At 36.3% G+C, this 17,107-nt stretch overlaps 2 protein-coding genes across 4 annotated transcripts in view; one reads left to right on the forward strand and one right to left on the reverse strand.

Annotated features, from left to right (window-relative positions):
* Positions 1-12,294, forward strand: part of TRMT13 (tRNA methyltransferase 13) — a 19,864-nt gene extending 7,570 nt beyond the window's left edge. For both annotated transcript variants that reach the window (XM_040471091.1, XM_040471092.1), the window contains 4 exons: positions 1,295-1,367; positions 6,579-6,653; positions 9,659-10,091; positions 10,395-12,294. In XM_040471091.1, coding sequence (XP_040327025.1) covers positions 1,295-1,367; positions 6,579-6,653; positions 9,659-10,091; positions 10,395-10,590 — 777 coding nt within the window. In that variant the 3' untranslated portion in view covers positions 10,591-12,294. The remainder of the gene's footprint in view (positions 1-1,294; positions 1,368-6,578; positions 6,654-9,658; positions 10,092-10,394) is intronic.
* LRRC39 (leucine rich repeat containing 39) overlaps positions 10,218-17,107 on the reverse strand; it is a 29,673-nt gene continuing 22,783 nt past the window's right edge. For both annotated transcript variants that reach the window (XM_040471094.1, XM_040471093.1), the window contains exons 6-9: positions 16,105-16,250; positions 15,228-15,380; positions 13,894-14,033; positions 10,218-10,870 (exon numbers count right to left, since the gene is read on the reverse strand). In XM_040471094.1, coding sequence (XP_040327028.1) covers positions 10,815-10,870; positions 13,894-14,033; positions 15,228-15,380; positions 16,105-16,250 — 495 coding nt within the window. In that variant the 3' untranslated portion in view covers positions 10,218-10,814. The remainder of the gene's footprint in view (positions 10,871-13,893; positions 14,034-15,227; positions 15,381-16,104; positions 16,251-17,107) is intronic.

Raw genomic sequence — 17,107 nt, forward strand, 5'->3', positions numbered from 1 at the left:
TTTTTTTTTTAATGTTTATTTATTTTTGAGACAGAGAGAGAGCATGAACGGGGGAGGGACAGAGAGAGGGAGACACAGAATTGGAAGCAGGCTCCAGGCTCTGAGCCATCAGTCCAGAGCCCGACGTGGGGCTCGAACCCACGGACCGTGAGATCGTGACCTGAGCCGAAGTTGGATGTTTAACCGACTGCGCCACCCAGGCGCCCCAAGAAAGGCTTTTTAAAAGTTCATCCTAGGGGCGCCTGGGTGGCGCAGTCGGTTAAGCGTCCGACTTCAGCCAGGTCACGATCTCGCGGTCCGCGAGTTCGAGCCCCGCGTCGGGCTCTGGGCTGATGGCTCAGAGCCTGGAGCCTGTTTCCGATTCTGTGTCTCCCCCTCTCTCTGCCCCTCCCCCATTCATGCTCTGTCTCTCTCTGTCCCAAAAATAAATAAACGTTGAAAAAAAAAAAAGTTCATCCTAACAGTACCATTAAAGATATAGCAGAAGATTAATGAGAGATTAATGATAAGATTAATTATCCAGTAATTCAAGTAAGACATGAGCCAGAGCTGAGGCTGTTGCAGTAGGATGGAGAAGAGAAAAAAAGTGTGAGAAATGCTAAGTATTTGGAAGCAAGGAGACTTGTTGATTTATTAGTCATTAAGTATGAGAGAGGAGTTATTTCGGGTGACACTTTATGGCTTTAAGTGACTTGTGGTGCCTTTTACCTGAAATAGGGAATATACAAGGAGAAGAGGAAGAATAGGTTCGGAGAGAGAAATGATGAGTTTAGTTTTGATTGATCTTGCTGTTGAAGTAGAACTTTCTAGTTCACAACTGGGTATGTGCCTGGTGCTCATCAAAAAGATCTGGGCCACAGTGTAGATTTGGAAGTCATAGGCACATAGACATAGATCAGAATGGTGATTGTGATCTTTCAGAGAGAGTAAACGGAATGAGCCAAAAATAGTGTATTATGGGCTAGCAAAGGCAAAGGAGCTGGCAAATAACCTTAGGTTAGTCGCTTAACATCTTTGAACCTTAGTTCCTTCATCAGTGAATTGGGACATTTTAGAGTTAAAGGAAATAATGATACATTAAAAATTTATAAAATTTTCAAGGCTTTTAAAAATGTATGATACTGTTTTAGAGTTTTCATCAAAGAATATATAATCTTAAATTTTTTAATTAGTGATTCTGTTTTTTAAGTATTAAAAAATAAGATGGGAAATTATTTCCTCCAAATTTTGAAAACAAATAGAAATCTTTTTAAATATAAAAAACCATTGTTATGATAATGTTATTTTTGTGCAGGTAGATGGCAAACACAGGAAGAAAAATTCAGTGTTTGAGAGACTTCAAATTGATATTCAGCACTTGTGTTTGAGTAAGTTGCATAACTTTCAGTTGCTCTACCATAAATCATAGAAGTTTCAAATTCTGAGGGTTGCTTAGAAATCCAATCATGCAGAACAGTGCTTCAGTGAAGACAAACTAAAATTAATGCGTTGTTAACATAAAATGTTATATCTAACATTTGAATGAATGTAAATTGAATTAGGGTTGGAACTTTTTTCCCTTTTTTTTTTTTTTTTTTTTTTTTTAAAGAGAGCAAGCATGCAAGCGAGGGAGAGGGACAGAGGGGGAGAAAGAAAGAGAATCTTAAGCAGGCTCCATCCACGCTCAGCATGGAACCTGACACGGGGCCCGGTCCCACAACCCTCGGATCACAACCTGAGCCAAAATCAAGAGTCGGACGCTCAACCGACTTGAGCCACTCAGGCACCCCAGGGTTGGAACTTTTTAAAATGGGGTTTCAGTATCAATTAGAAATGAAGTGTCATATTAGGAAAGAGTTTAAAAGTGTTAATAATATGTCCCTATATTATTTGTTTGTCTTGTTTAATTATGAGTCTGTTCATACCATACACTAGCCTTCTACCTATAATTAACATGACTTTACCTAAACTGTTAAAGAATTAAGGTAGTTCTTTGTCTAGCTGATGGCAAAAGATACTTCCTAGAAAGTAGCAAAGGAAATAATTCATCTCTCTGTATACAAGTCCCATTTTGTACACACACACACACACCCTTCAGTCCTACTCTTTGTGCCTTTCTGTACCTTTTTGTAGTTTTTCATATTAATATAGACATGTCCTAGTAACCTCTTCCATCCCACTAATTAATACAGCTTTGTGAAGCAACCCAGCATTTATATATAAATCACTGTATTTAAAATTATTTAACTGAGCATATTACTTTTCTAAAATTGAAAATTCTAGACAAGTTTTTATGGTGGGTGTTGAATTCTTATTAAGCATACTGAAAAGTAGCCTACCATATTTCTTAGTTTCTATATGACTATTGTGTGCCCACTCTGTGCCCCCATTCCATATTTTAAACCAAAATAAGAGAGATTAATAGGGAGCAAATATCTACAATCTAGTTCACTACTGCCCTTTTAGAATTTGTACCAGTTGAAAAATCTCTCTCCTGCTAAACAATGACCTACCTAAAAATATAGCCACCAGTGAAAATGTGAATCATATGGGCGCCTGGGTGACTTGGTCAAGTTAGTGTCTGACTTTGGCTCAGGTCATGATCTGCAGACTTCCATACTTTGGCTTTTTCTTAATTTTGAAAATAAAAGACTTAATGACACACTGAGAGGGATTAAAGGTAATTTTGAAATGAGAAGATGACATTCAGTTAGAGGACTTCTCTTCCTCGGGGCACGGTTGGAATTGACTATTCATCATTTTAGGGAAAGAGAAAGAACAGGAAGTTTCTATTGAAAGAGTTCACCGGAGACATCCCCCCTTTGTTTTTTCTTCATTTATTGTTTTTCTTTTTTGGGCTTTTCTTAAACTTACATATGTGTGGTCAAGAGTCAAATAGTGCTACAAGTTCTCAAGTTTTTATAAAAACAGCACCAACCACTTCCTCCCTGCCATGGTTCTCTCTTTAAATCCAACCACATTTACCTCTTACAGGTGAATTTTTATATTTATCTCAAGTGTCTAACAACAGGCTTTTGTTTTTGCTGCTCCTTTTTTTTTTTTCAACCATTATCTGCTGGTTTTTCCCAGTGGAAGATAAAGATTTTCTACTTCTGCCCCGCCTCAAGTGCAAACACTTCCCAATCCTCATATTTCTAATATGCACTAAAGATTAAATCATCATTTTTTTAATCACAGGAACATGTATTAAATTACTTTTTCCTGTACAGTTTTTTGTTGTTGTTGATAAATTAATAATTTATAATTTTGTTTACTTGGTCTTTTAAAAATGTATTTGTTGTAATACATTCATCAAGTATTCTATTACTTTCCATCTTCCTAAAATAATTCTCCCCTGTATCCTTCAGACATGTTCCAGTCCAGACTGGATGCCCTCTGTTCTTGGCGCACAATGATCAGCATTAAAACTCTCTTCAGGGGCGCCTGGGTGGCGCAGTCGGTTAAGCGTCCGACTTCAACCAGGTCACGATCTCACGGTCCGTGAGTTCGAGCCCCGCGTCGGGCTCTGGGCTGATGGCTCAGAGCCTGGAGCCTGTTTCCGATTCTGTGTCTCCCTCTCTCTCTCTGCCCCTCCCCCTTTCATGCTCTGTCTCTCTCTGTCCCAAAAATAAATAAACGTTGAAAAAAAAAAAATTAAAAAAAAAAAAAACTCTCTTCAGTCTCATCCTAGGGATTTCTTCGACTCTCTGGATGGGAATTTCTTTTTCCATATTTTTTCCCACATCTTCCTCTGTTGAGTTACTCTTTCTTCGGGCAGAGCACCTCTTCCTATAGCTTCCTGAGAAACAATGCATTTGAGACCTTGCCTTGTCCGAAAATATCTTTTATTTTGGCTTACACTTGACTTGCCTGGGGATTTGTATTTCAAGGTTGAAAATCATTTTCCTTTAGAATTTTGAAAGTTTATTCCGCTAGTATTGTTTAAACATTCAGTGCCATTCTGAATCTTGTTCCCTTGTATGTGATCTGCTTTTTTGTTAAAATTTTATAGGCCCTTCTTTGTTGTCAGTGTTATGAATATTCACAGGGATGTGCCTTCATGTGGTTATATTTTTATCCATTGTGCTGGACTCTTCCGTTTATAGCAGAGGTTCTCAACTGGAGCCGATTTTGTCCACCAGGGTACTTTGGCAATGTCTGAGACATTTTTGGTTGCCATAGCTGTGGGTATGCTGCTGGCATCTAATACAGGCCAGAGAGCTTCCTAGACCAGAGGCCTGCTAAATATCCTGTAAGGTATAGAATAGCTCCCCACAACAAAATTATTGGGGCCAAAAAGTCCATAATGCCAAAGATGAAAAATCCTGATTTAGAGATTCTAGTACTCTCAGCTTTCTGGGAAATTTCCTTGGCATTCTTTCTTTCATGATTTTCTCTACACCACTTTCTCTTTTCTCCCTTTACATAAGAATTCCTATGATTTGGGGTGCCTGGGTGACTCAGTTGTTTAGGCATCTGACTCTTGGTTTTGGCTCAGGTCACGATCTCAGATCATGGGTTCAAGCACCACATCAGACTCTGCAGTGGTGGTTCAGAGCCTGTCTTCCTCTCTCTCTCTGCCTCTCTCGCATACTCTTTCTGTCTCAAAAATTTTTTTTTCTCATGATTTAGCTATTAGACCTACTGGGATGGTTTTCTACTCCTCTTGAATTCTTTGTTTTATGTCTTTTGGTCTCTTTTCTATACTTTCTAAAATTTTCCCAATTAATTTCTCCTATCATAGTTTTCATTTCTAAGATTTTTTTCTTTGAATTTACCTTTATTATATCTTGTTCTTTTCTCTTAATTGCCATATCTTACCTTTCTGAGGATATTAATAATGGTTTTTAAGAATTATTCTCCCTTCATAATCTGCTTTCACCAATTTGTTCTTTTCCATTTGTTTTGGTCTGTCTCTTTCAACTTAGAGGCTGTCCTTAAACAGCTAGTGCTCCTTGATGGTATGTTCTTAGGATTGAGGGACTCAGAACTCCAAGTCCTCAGGTGGAATTGTTGACTCTGAGCTCCACTTTGGGGTGATCTGCCTAAGATGTGATCTTTCCTCTTGAGTTGGTCAGATTCCACAGAGGAGAATCTTCTGATCACCTACCTACAGGTTAAAGATCTGATTGCAAACATTCTGGGACCCAGTGGGGAAATCCATATGCACAACTCACTTATTCCTGCTCCTTTACCATACTTCAACTCTCAACTTCCTATTGTCCCTCAATCCACTGACCTCCTGATGCTCCAGAGAATTCATGCATAGTCTTCTACCAAGTGGGAAAGAGGTACTCACCAAGTAGCTATGAGGTGGGGACCTGACTACTTAAGTAGACTTTCCACCAACACTATTGTAGCTACTCAGCTCCACTTCCAACGTACCTGATACCCCCAATTCTTAAGCCTTTTGAAGATTTGTGGAATAAATTTGGTTAATTCTCAGCCTTTCCCACTTTTGTCTCCTTTTGACCTCTTTCAGATTTTGTGAGTTTATACCTTTTCAGAAATCCTTTAATTCTCATTTTGGTAGAGTTTTGGGAGGGAGCAAACCAGATACTTGTATTCAATCTACCATCATTTCCCAGAAGTTCATCTGTTCTATTTTCCAAGCCCAAAGAAATAGGGGAGAGAGGAAATGAGGTAATTTTCAAGCATAAAGCAGAAGGGCTTTCTTAGACACCCTTTCCCTTCACCCTAACTGATGGTAAGTCTCTTGAACTATCTTAATTTAAACTTCTATCTTCCCTGACACAGGCAAACTATTCCACTTGGTACCAATTTCTCCTGGCATGTAATATAATACATTTGAAAGCAAGCAACAGAAAAGTTGAATTTACTAAGTACTTCCATTGGACTGTTCCACTGTACTAGGTGCTGTGGCTGGATTTGTAGTGGGAAGCATACTTTTCATTTTGGAATCTTAGAAAAAGGAAAATGAATGGGGAAAAAATGGAGGCCATAACGAATGTAGTACGTTTTACTGCATTACCTTGTGGACTTTTTTTTTTTTTTTTTTACTTTTTCAGGACTGTTATGAATATTTTCTTTTTTCAAAATAATGTGAAAAGCTTAAGAAAACATTTTATTTTTGAACATGAAGATATATTTAAAACTATATAACATATAATACGGTTATAATATCGAATATAATATGTTATAATACATATTATTAATATATGTTTATCATGTGTATTATTTGTTCAAAATACATCTTCTAGCAGGGAAAGTTTTGAGTTCTTTTATCAATGTGTTAATAATATTTAGCAAAAAAAGCCTTCTACAGAGGAAAGTCCTGGGTCAGTATATAAGAAATAACGTTGGCCTAAGAGTCAAGAAACTTTAACTTGAGAGGAAAGGCGAGAGGGAAAGAAAAGGGAAGAAAAGAAGAAAGAAACTTTAATTCTAATTCTGGCTGGTATTTATCAGGTCACTACATCTTTGAGTCTCTCATTCATCAGCAATAAAGTGAAGTTTTTGTTTCAGTCTCTTCACGCCCTAAAATCTAAAGGTTCAAATTGGTTCTCTCTTTTAGAATGCCATGTGAATGCCTTATCTCAGAAGAGAGCTAACTCGGTTCTCATTTACTTTTATTACAGACAAGATTCCTTTGCTAAGCAAAGAAAAACTACCCGTGGTAGGAATTGGAAAGCATCTGTGTGGTGTGGCAACAGGTACGTAAACATACTAATGATGTTTACATACTAGACAAACACATTAAGTTTTAGCTTTATATGGTCCCAAACATTGAAATAGTCTCTTGAGTAGTTTATACCACTTATGCTTAAACTCATTAATTTTCATAGTAGCACTGGCCCTGTGTTATATCAAATATAGCATTTTCTTATTTATCTGCTCATTTTGGCCATTTGACAGGATGAATTAAGAGTTTTTTGTGTAAATACTGAGTCATGAGACTTTGGGTTATATTTCAACCGAAAAGGAAACAAATCATCTATGGAGACTGTATAATTCCACCCCAGAAGCTACTGAGTTTTTTGTTTTTGTTTTTTTTAATTTTTTTTTTCAACGTTTATTTATTTTGGGGACAGAGAGAGACAGAGCATGAACGGGGGAGGGGCAGAGAGAGAGGGAGACACAGAATCGGAAACAGGCTCCAGGCTCTGAGCCATCAGCCCAGAGCCTGACGCGGGACTCGAACTCACGGACTGCGAGATCGTGACCTGGCTGAAGTCGGACACTTAACCGACTGCGCCATCCAGGCGCCCCAAAGCTACTGAGTTTTTTAAGGAGTTGCTTGGGAAGGATTCTGAAACCTCTCCCACCAGAAGACGGTTATGTACCAGGATTCTGGGGAAAATGAAAAAAGAAATGCTAGGTAAAAAATCTAAGATCTTATCTTAGCGCTTAGATCTGTCAGGTGTAGCATGGTAAAGTAGAAAGAGCATCGGATAGTCTGGGATTCAGCTGTGCTGTGTAACCTTGGCAAATTACATAACCTTTCTGAGCTTTGGTTATCTCCTCTGTAAAACAGGAATAATAACATATAACTTACCAGGTTACATGTGAATATCTGGCGCATATTAGTATTCAACGAGTGTTAACTACTGTTACGTCTTCTTCCTGGCTCCTGCTGATTTCCTCATCTCCCATCCGGGGATCTTGGAGCCTCCATAAAATGTTACTCAATTTGGCCAGAAATGGCTTTGAATATTGTATATCTGTGTTGTCCTTAATAGTTTTTAAGAGAACTTTCACGTACCTTATCTCATTTAACCCTCAGAAAAGCCTCTAAAGTAAGCCAACTCTATCCTGGGGAGGAATAAAAGCACCCTCATTTACTCTTACCCATCTAACTCAAGTTTCTCCAAAGTATAATCTATATTGGCCATTTTTCCTTGTTCCACACACTTTCCCCTCTTGATTCACTCTATCTGAATTCTCCATCACTCTACTGTCTTACTGAAAAATCTCTGCTGCAGTTGCTTGCCCTTCTTAAAATTGTTTCCTTCTCCTTTGTGATTCTTCTTTCCTGATTCTTCCCCTACATCTATGCCATTCTTTCTGGTTTTCTCATGGTCACCTTCCACTGCCTGTTCTTTAAATACTAATATATGGACCCATTGGCTGCACACCTAATATGTCTTTCCCCTTAAAACTCTTCAATGGTTCCTAATACCTACAGCTTAAAGTCCAAGCTCTTTAACAGGACAACCTGCTGTCAGTGTGGCCTCTGCCTTCCAGCCTTTGCTAGTTCCTGCTTGCCCCTTTACTGGTCAGCAAATTAAAAGCCTGTATACTTTTCCCATGTACTGTACTGTGTCAATTTCTAATTTCCATAGTGTTTATCATCATTCCATCTGCATATCTCTACCTTATTGTGTTTCAGTTTGTTATATAATAGCTAATTTAGTTAACTATGTTTAATTCTCCCACTGGACTGTGAAATTTTTGAGCACAGGGAATGTGCTAACACAATGGTTGGCAAATAATAGAAACAGTAAGCATTTGAGTGAATGAATAATCTTGGCCACCACTTTGCTGTGTGTTCTTGTCCCTTTCTTTGGTGTGTGGCTTTGTCCTTTAAGTTCTTTGTAAAGCAGAGGTTGAAATAGATTGTTAAAGCTACTTCTGATTCTAAAATAACTTCATTCTTTTAATAGTTTTTCTGGGTATTCACATTTCTGAAAATCATTTACTTAGGTCTAATACAAATAAAACAGTGACTGAATATATTTTGTCAGGAAATAATAGTTTATGAAATAATAGATTAGCTATCCCTTTCTCCCAATAATGTTTGTCGACTTAAACTCATATATTGAATTAAATTTACTAGTAAAAAAATCACTTAATAGTCACTGGTGACATCTTAGGGTAATACAATTTTAAAATATTTATGTTTCTGATTGACTAAGCACAGCATGCCAGTCTAATCAGACAGAAAATATGGGTTTCACAGCATAATTTTGGGGTCTTTCCAATATTGTCATCAGTATAGTGGTCTTCAGTGGGAAATAGTCTTACTCATCAAAAATCTATTTGTTTAGCTTTTAGGTTTAAAATTTTCATTTTAATTGGGAGTACATTCACCTCTAAGTTTATGTGTATAATCATCGTTACATCGCAAAGCTTGCACACAAAAGGTTCTCAGTAACTAACTGCTGAATGAATACATAAATACCTGTAAGGCTGCTCAGTGAGGCCTACTTTCCACAGTCTGACTCCCTCTTCTCAACTCTTCAGATCAGCTTTTTCTGTGAACACCTTACATTTCAGGACTCACACCTAACATTAAATCTCACCAGATGCCTTACCCCTCAATTTTTTTCTTTGGGTTTCTTAAACTCAAAACTTTCCTGGAATGTAAGTGTAGATGAATAATTTTTTTCTGTACAAGTCATTTCCTCAGCTAGAGCAGGAAAAATGAGAGCCAGTTTAAGTAGTTGGACTAAAAGTTTTTACAAACTCTAGATCTTAAGCTTCAGACAGTTTTGGGGGGAAGTAGATTTTATGCAGAATAAGTCACCAGAGAAAATTAGATGCTAACAAGAACACAGGAAACATGAACAAATTGATAATTCATGGATGAATTATTACAAGTATAAACCTAAGTAGGTTTTATTGTTGGGATTTTAGAAGCCATACTGCTGAATAAATGTAAAAAATACTTATTTTTAAAGATGATGTGGTTTGGGGGGCCACATAATTGTGTTTGCAGATCTTGCATTACGATGTTTGGTTGAAACCTATGCTGCCAGTTGTGAGGAAAGGAATGAAGAACCTTTAGCCAAACGCAGAAAGAATGATAAAACAGACAAAGAAATTAACCCTTTGGCCAAGGAAGGAAATGAGAAAAATGTCCCAGAGAAGTGGACCCCTGTGGCTGGCATTGTTATTGCACTCTGTTGTCACCACAGGTGTGATTGGAGACATTATGTGGGCAAAGAATATTTCAGGGCTCTAGGCCTTGGAGCAGTGGATTTCCACTACTTCCAGCGAATGAGTAGTTGGGCAACTTGTGGGATGCGAAAAACATCTTTGGAAGCCTCCAACGTGACCTCAAAGAGAAAAGATAAGCACAGTGATGACAGTGAAGAGCATGACGATGGGGGATGCAGAATCACGGACGACAGCACTGAGAGTTTGCCTGGGTAAGTGACTACTTTGAAATGCACAACACTAAGGCAGAAATGTTTTGTTATTGCTTCAGGTTTTTTTTAGATAAATGTTACCAAGAATCTATTGATGAAGATGCATTTTACCATCCAATTTTAGAATAAGTTAAAATACACTTTTATTGTGGCATAAATAAAATGTATCTTGGAAACATGGAACATAGCACCTAGTATATCATGGGTTACTTAGCAACTTTTATCAATAAATAGAAGTGACTACAATAATTTTTTCATAAACTCCTACAAATTTTAATGATGTTTTGTGTTTATTCGATTTAGGCTCCTTACTGTTGAAGAAAAGAAGAAAATAGGGCATCTTTGTAAATTGCTGATTGACCAAGGCCGAGTCGAGTATTTACAGCAGAAAGGTTTCAGTCCTGCTTTACAGTATTATACAGATCCTCTGGTGTCTTTGGAAAATGTATTGTTAACTGCTTTACCAAATCATTCTTCATCACCAGAAACAAGTGCTTAATGGAAAAGAAATTTTGAACATCTGTCTTCCACCAAAAAAATTTTTTTCAATTGTATTTTTATATTTATGAAAATATAATTTACATAGCAGATAATGTGAACTTTAAAAAATGTTGTAGCCTCATTGAACTTTGGTAATAGCTTTGATTTTTACTTTAGAAGTACAAACATTGAGTTCACCAAATTCCCAAAGTAATTCTCTTCAGCAGGGCATCTTGAGTTATATTATCCATCAGTATTCATAGAGATTGGTAAAGTAGTTGAACGGTTGACTTGGTTATCTGAAACACACATAACATATCAGTACACAACCAGCACACTAACTTTCTATTTGTATTAATTTTGGAAATTTTTTTCCTTGGTTTTATTCACTGCTCTTTAATTCTCAAGTTCAAGATGTAATGATCAATCATCAGTTCATAACAAGGGCCAATTTGAGAATTTGGTTTATGTATGGATTTTTTTGTCCATTTAGATCTGGTAAGGATAATCAGTTGTGATTTTTTTCTAATGTAAACAAATTCAGAGATGTTCACAATTAATGAATTCACCTTCCGACTTCCAGAGCCATACCTGTATTTATGTATTAGCTGCATTTATCCATGACAAACAACAAAACTAAAGAGATGTTTTCAAGGGAAATAAGCTATTTCACTTCATTTTTTAATTGATTACCTAGTTAGAATTTCCAAAAAGATAAGATAAACCTCATTCACAAATTAAATTCGAATTTGCAGATAACTTCTGAAGTTAATTAGCTATCATATCTTTTAACAAGGACAGTTTTATACATATAAGTACAGCTATAAGTATATTCTCTCCTTTTGGGGAAAGTAATTTGGAATGAAGTGGAAATTAGATAATGAAACCAAAAACAACTTCACATGTAGGCCTCATTTAACTCATAAGCAGTTTCTATGCACAAGCAGATATTAAACTGAACCTATGGTAAGGACTGTTACTCTCTTCATATTATTCTTGAATTATTTCTGCCTTTACTTGTAAAAATTGTCTTAATCATTGGTACCTTTGCCAAGACAAAGATCTGAATTACTAATTTGAGATCCTATAATGATATTCTTAGGTAACTTTTTTATCCTGTAAATAGATCTATGATTACATGAATTCTAAATTAGAAGCCTAGCCCATTTTTAATCCCTGGCCTTTCTACTTTAATCTCTTTTGTTTTCTGAGACTGCCTAGATTCAGATCCTACCCTACCACCTCAGGGTATGACCTTGAGCAACTGCTTAATCTCTTTGTGCCTCAATTTTCCTTTTTAAATGAGGGTGAAGATAATAATACTACCTACCTCAGGAGATTGTTGTAACAAATGAGATAACGTATGTAAAATGCTTAGAACAGTTCCAAGCACAATGTAAATACTCAATAAATATTAAGTGTTATAGTACTAATTCACAAATCTATTTTTAATAACAATAGGCAGGGTTGGTCTTATTATTTCTGCTTCAGTTGTAACCTTTTTTCTCTTTTATAATTTTTATGCAAATATTATTAAAGTAAGGTAGTTGGATTATTTCTAAAGTTACTCATCTTCCCAAACAAAAGAACATAAATGAAAGTAATACATCATTCTATAATTTACATGATTTTACTGGATCAGGGAATGCTAATTTGTGTCTTACAATCTGTTTTGCATCATTGAACAATTTATGCCGAGAAATAAAAAATATTCTACAACAGGCATAATCTCAACTATGTGTCATAAAACATACATACACACACATAAGAGTTATACTGATAACAGCCCTGCACGCATTTAACTTAATGATATGTTTCTGACAATGGTTCCAAGTACTTTATGCGCAGGTAAGTTTGTCGTTACACAAGCTATACATGGAGATTGTTGTTTTCCTCGACCTTGTTTATTTCCCTTACTACGATATCCTAAGGAAGTGACTATGTGGGATATGTATATTGGTATTCTCTTGACCTGCTGAATTTGCAGGGTCAGCAAACCCTTTCAGGAACTTTTAGATGGATCTACACAACTGCCTCTTCCTGCATGTCCCACAACTATGTCCAATTTACTTCTCTTCCACTTCTACCACCAAACAGCTTCTACACTTCATTTCCCCATCTCAGCATCACCATCCATCCGGTTGCTCTAACCAAAAACAGATTAATCTTGGAGTCTTCTCTTTCTCATCATTCAATCATCAGTTCTGTCCCCATCTGTCTTACATAATTATACCCCAAACTAAGCCCCAAACTATAACTTTACTTATCTTCCTCCAATCTATTTTCTGTGCTATTGTTTCTATGACTTGCTGTCACAGATCAGATGACCATTTCCTAACATCCTCCACTGGATGTTGGTAAAATGATTTCTTCTAGCTAAAAAACTCATTTGTTTGCTTGGATTACACTTATTCTCCAAAGTATCTGAAGATAAATTTAACCTTTTGATTCAAAAACTTCACATTTAAAACAAAAAAAATTCACATTTTAGTGAGTTATAAAACCATGATTTATATTACTCTAGTTTCAATGTTTTTATTAACAGAATTGTTTCTTTGGCTTCTTCTAATCTTGGTTTAAGTTAAAGGCTTTAGTTAAGTGATTTAATTCTTAATTATCAGAGACTAAGTGAAATTTATATATCAAAACCTCACATTTTAACTATTGGTTAAAATCTCTGTTCTCTTAATAGTCATCCCTAGGCAGAATATTGTGTTGCTATATGTGGATTGTAGAAAGAAAAAAGAAATGACAGGGAAGGTAGTGTCCATGAGTACACAAAAATATATAATAAACTGATAGAATTAGGTAGTGAAGATTTAAAGAATCACATCTTCATTCATCTGGTTGTGCTTCAAGCGCTTGGCCAAAGAAATTTGTTTCCTGTCTGTCTCTACTTGAAAAATTTTCTGTATATTTACAATTTCTCTCCAAGCCTTTATCAAAATTGTGAACAGATTTGAATTTCATTTTTTTTCTCCCACAATATATATATATTTTTAAATATTTATTTATTTTTGAGAGAGAGAGCATGAGCAGGGGAGGGGCAGAGAGAGGGAGGCAGAGGATCCAAAGCAGGCTCCATGCTGACAGCAGAGAGCCCAATGCGGGGCTCAGACTCACAAACCAAGAAATCATGGCCTGAGCTAAAGCCAGATGCTTAACCGACTGAGCCACCCAGGGGCCCCTCCTTCCACAGTATTGACCAAGAGACAAAATTTGACGGAAAAGGTAAGATGTAATGAGAAATCTATAAAGGAACTTATATATAAACACATTCTTCTACCAAATATTTGGCTTGTGTTATAAAGAAATCTCCTACCTGCTCTTCTCCGTGACTCCTGTATATATATATGCATAAACTGAAGGCCAAATAATTCCCGTTCCTCTTCTTCATCTATGCTTTCACTAGGAGGAAGTGTTACTTCCAATTTCAGTGGGTTGTCTCTGAAGTTGACAAACCTAGCAGTTCACCAAAAAACAGTATTTTTATAGGTGCCGTAGAAGTGAACATTTATTTCCCTAGCGAAAGATCAAATGATAATATGGTAAATTAAAAAAAAAAAAACGGTTTCAATAACCAGACATTATGGTGAGATGTGATAAATCCTAAGAATCTTTTAAGTTTCTTTTCTAGAAGGAAGAAACCCTAGCTTTAGACAACTTATTTTCAAAGCTTATAGAAGCAACTGTTAGTTCCTACCATATATTTAATGTGGAACAGTTCAACTTCCCAGAGCAATTCCAGGGCATCTCAAACATACAATTAATGCTATGAAATTAAAGTTTCTGTGTCTGTGTGTGTGTGTCTGTGTGTATTTTTTTTTTTTAACGTTTATTTATTTTTGAGAGATAGAGCATGAGCAGGGAAGGGGCAGAGAGAGGGAGACACAAAATCCAAAGCAGGCTCCAGACTCAGCTGTTAGCACAGAGCCTAACTCGGGGCTCAAATTCACAAACTGTGAGATCATGACCTGAGCAGAAGTTGGACACTCAACTGACTGAGCCACCCAGGCACCCCTTAGTTTCTGTATATTTTACAGACTTACTTGTGTCTTATTTATCATTGTATCTTCACCATCGATTACATGACCCAGTAGCTGCTGAATTGATGAATGAATGAATGAATGAATGAATAAATGAATGTATGAATGACTCTGTTTTGGAAATTGTAGGATTTGATGTGAATTCTCATGTCTTACATTGTCTGTTAGGAAATTAAATTTTGGAAGTAAGACACTTGAGGGAGTTCTGAGAGTAATTAACTTACATATTTACTCTATAACATGGTTACCTGTGTCCATAGTAGTCTTTTAGAAGGAAAATAAGCACTATTTTTATACCTTTTGCTTTTATTTGTAGATGAGGTTTGTTAGCAGTTGCAAAGCGATTTTCATAAAAATGTCACCAACCGAGGGTATTCCTTAAAGCTGATAATGCCAGTTTGACTTTTGTTTCAAGGATTCTTCCTTGAATAATTTTAACCAGTGTTATATGAATCCTACTTATGTAATTATAGAATTTCAAAGTTGGAAAAGATTTTTAAATATATTCATTCATATGAATGAGAACTCAAATCAATTCATAAAATTGCTCTATATTACTTTGTTCTGCAACCAGAAAGGAACATGTCTCTTTTGGGTCTACAACTTTTACCTCAGATTGGTCATCTCTTCCATGCACACTGGAATATCTTGCAGTTTATTGTTGCTGAGAACAAGAGTACCCAGGTTTTTCATGTTGCTGATTGTTTCTGGCAAGCATGTTATTTCATTCCGTTGCAGCCATAATGTATGTAGAGTTTGCATTCTGATGAATTAAAAGAGGTTTCTGTGATTAATCCATACATAATATGAAAACCCTGATTCTTAACCTAAAATCAAAGAAAGGTAATCTTTTATAACATCTCCTTTAACCAGTATATCAGTTAACTGGTTTCACATTACCTGATTAGGGAAACTGCATCAGAGACAATCCCTACACTACAGTTCTCAGCATGTGGTGGTAGAAGAGAAACCAATGTATTTTAGTGAATTCTTCACTATTTGCATAGGATTCCTTAAAGAACTGCTGTAAATGTTATCTAATCTGAATTAGAGTGTTAGGAGAAAAATCAGAAATTATTAATATGCCCAGTTAGGGCAAGACAAGTATGCATAACAGACTCTGGGCCAGGCTGCCTACATTCAAAACCTAGACTGCACACTTACACTGTGATCTTGAGCAATTTAACATCTCCACATGAGTTTCCTCACACATTCGTAAAGTGCACAGAGTGCCTGGCATGCACTAAATAATGTTATTGTTTGGCATATTCATGTCAATATGGTCGCGTCAGATAGCCGGTTTTTCTCTCCCCAAACCCTTAGGCTTATTTAAGTAAATGAAAATATTCTGTTAAAAAGTAGCATATTAGTACTACATGGATCTATTGTGATTGATTAGGTAGGGTCCCCTTTGTTTTGTCTATTATTTCTTATTTATTACAGATGGCTTCAACACATCCAATAGCATAGAAAATTATTTATTTTACCTTTCTATAGTATCAGGAAGTTGTTCAAGTCTGTTGCTTCCCATGTCGAGCCACTCAAGAGCAGGCATGTTCAACACAGCAGGAGGGATTGTAGTAAAGTGATTCATACTCAGATCAAGGTGAGTAAGCTTTAACAAATTGCTAAGCTGAAGAGGAAAGCAAAATTTTTCAAAGTGAATGTCCACAACATAAAGTACTAGAACACTCACATTGCTAAAGGAGATACTTCACATCAAGGAATGTTCAGATTACACTTGGGCTTTATTTAGTCCTAGTAGTCCACAATAAAATAAATTAATTTTGAAATAAAAATAAAGCTAAATAACCTCCAGTTAAATTAAAAACTTGTATAGAAAGTTCATCTATTCCAAGAAAACTTATCTTCCAAATACCCAAGTTCCAGGGTTTGCAGAACCTGCTTGTGTTTTCCTTTCATCCTGTATCTGAGATTTGTATGGGAAAACCCAAGCTTCAAAATATTATTATCTTTATTGAGCCTTCTTTTTTGTGCCTGATGCTTTACATGCGTTATCTCAATCACAGGATTTACCGTTTGGTAATTCTATTTTTTAAATGAAAAACATCAATAAAAATGTATTAAGAATAATATGTCAAACACCAGCATGCTCAGCTTAAGAAAAAAATAGGTGCCTGGGTGGCTCAGTCAGTTAAGCGACTGACTCTTGATTTCAGCTGAGGTCATGATCCCGCTGGTTCATGAGATTGAGCCTAGCATCAGTCTCCATGCTGTTGGCACGGAGCTTGCACGGGATTCTCTCTCATCTTTGCCCCTCCCCCTGCACGTGCACGCTCTCTCTCTCAAACTTAAAAATATATATATATTGATATGACTGCCTCCTATGTACTCCTCCCTTCTTCCTTTCCAGAGGGAACCCCTCTCCTGAATTTGGTATTTAAAATTCCTGCATATGTTTTTTTGTTACTATACACAAATATGTTTTCTATATATTTCTCTATAATTACTATTATATATGTTTTTACA

The sequence above is a fragment of the Herpailurus yagouaroundi genome, unplaced genomic scaffold, assembly GCF_014898765.1.
Source record: "Herpailurus yagouaroundi ecotype Mexico unplaced genomic scaffold, PumYag 77, whole genome shotgun sequence".
Taxonomy (NCBI): Eukaryota; Metazoa; Chordata; class Mammalia; order Carnivora; family Felidae; genus Herpailurus; species Herpailurus yagouaroundi.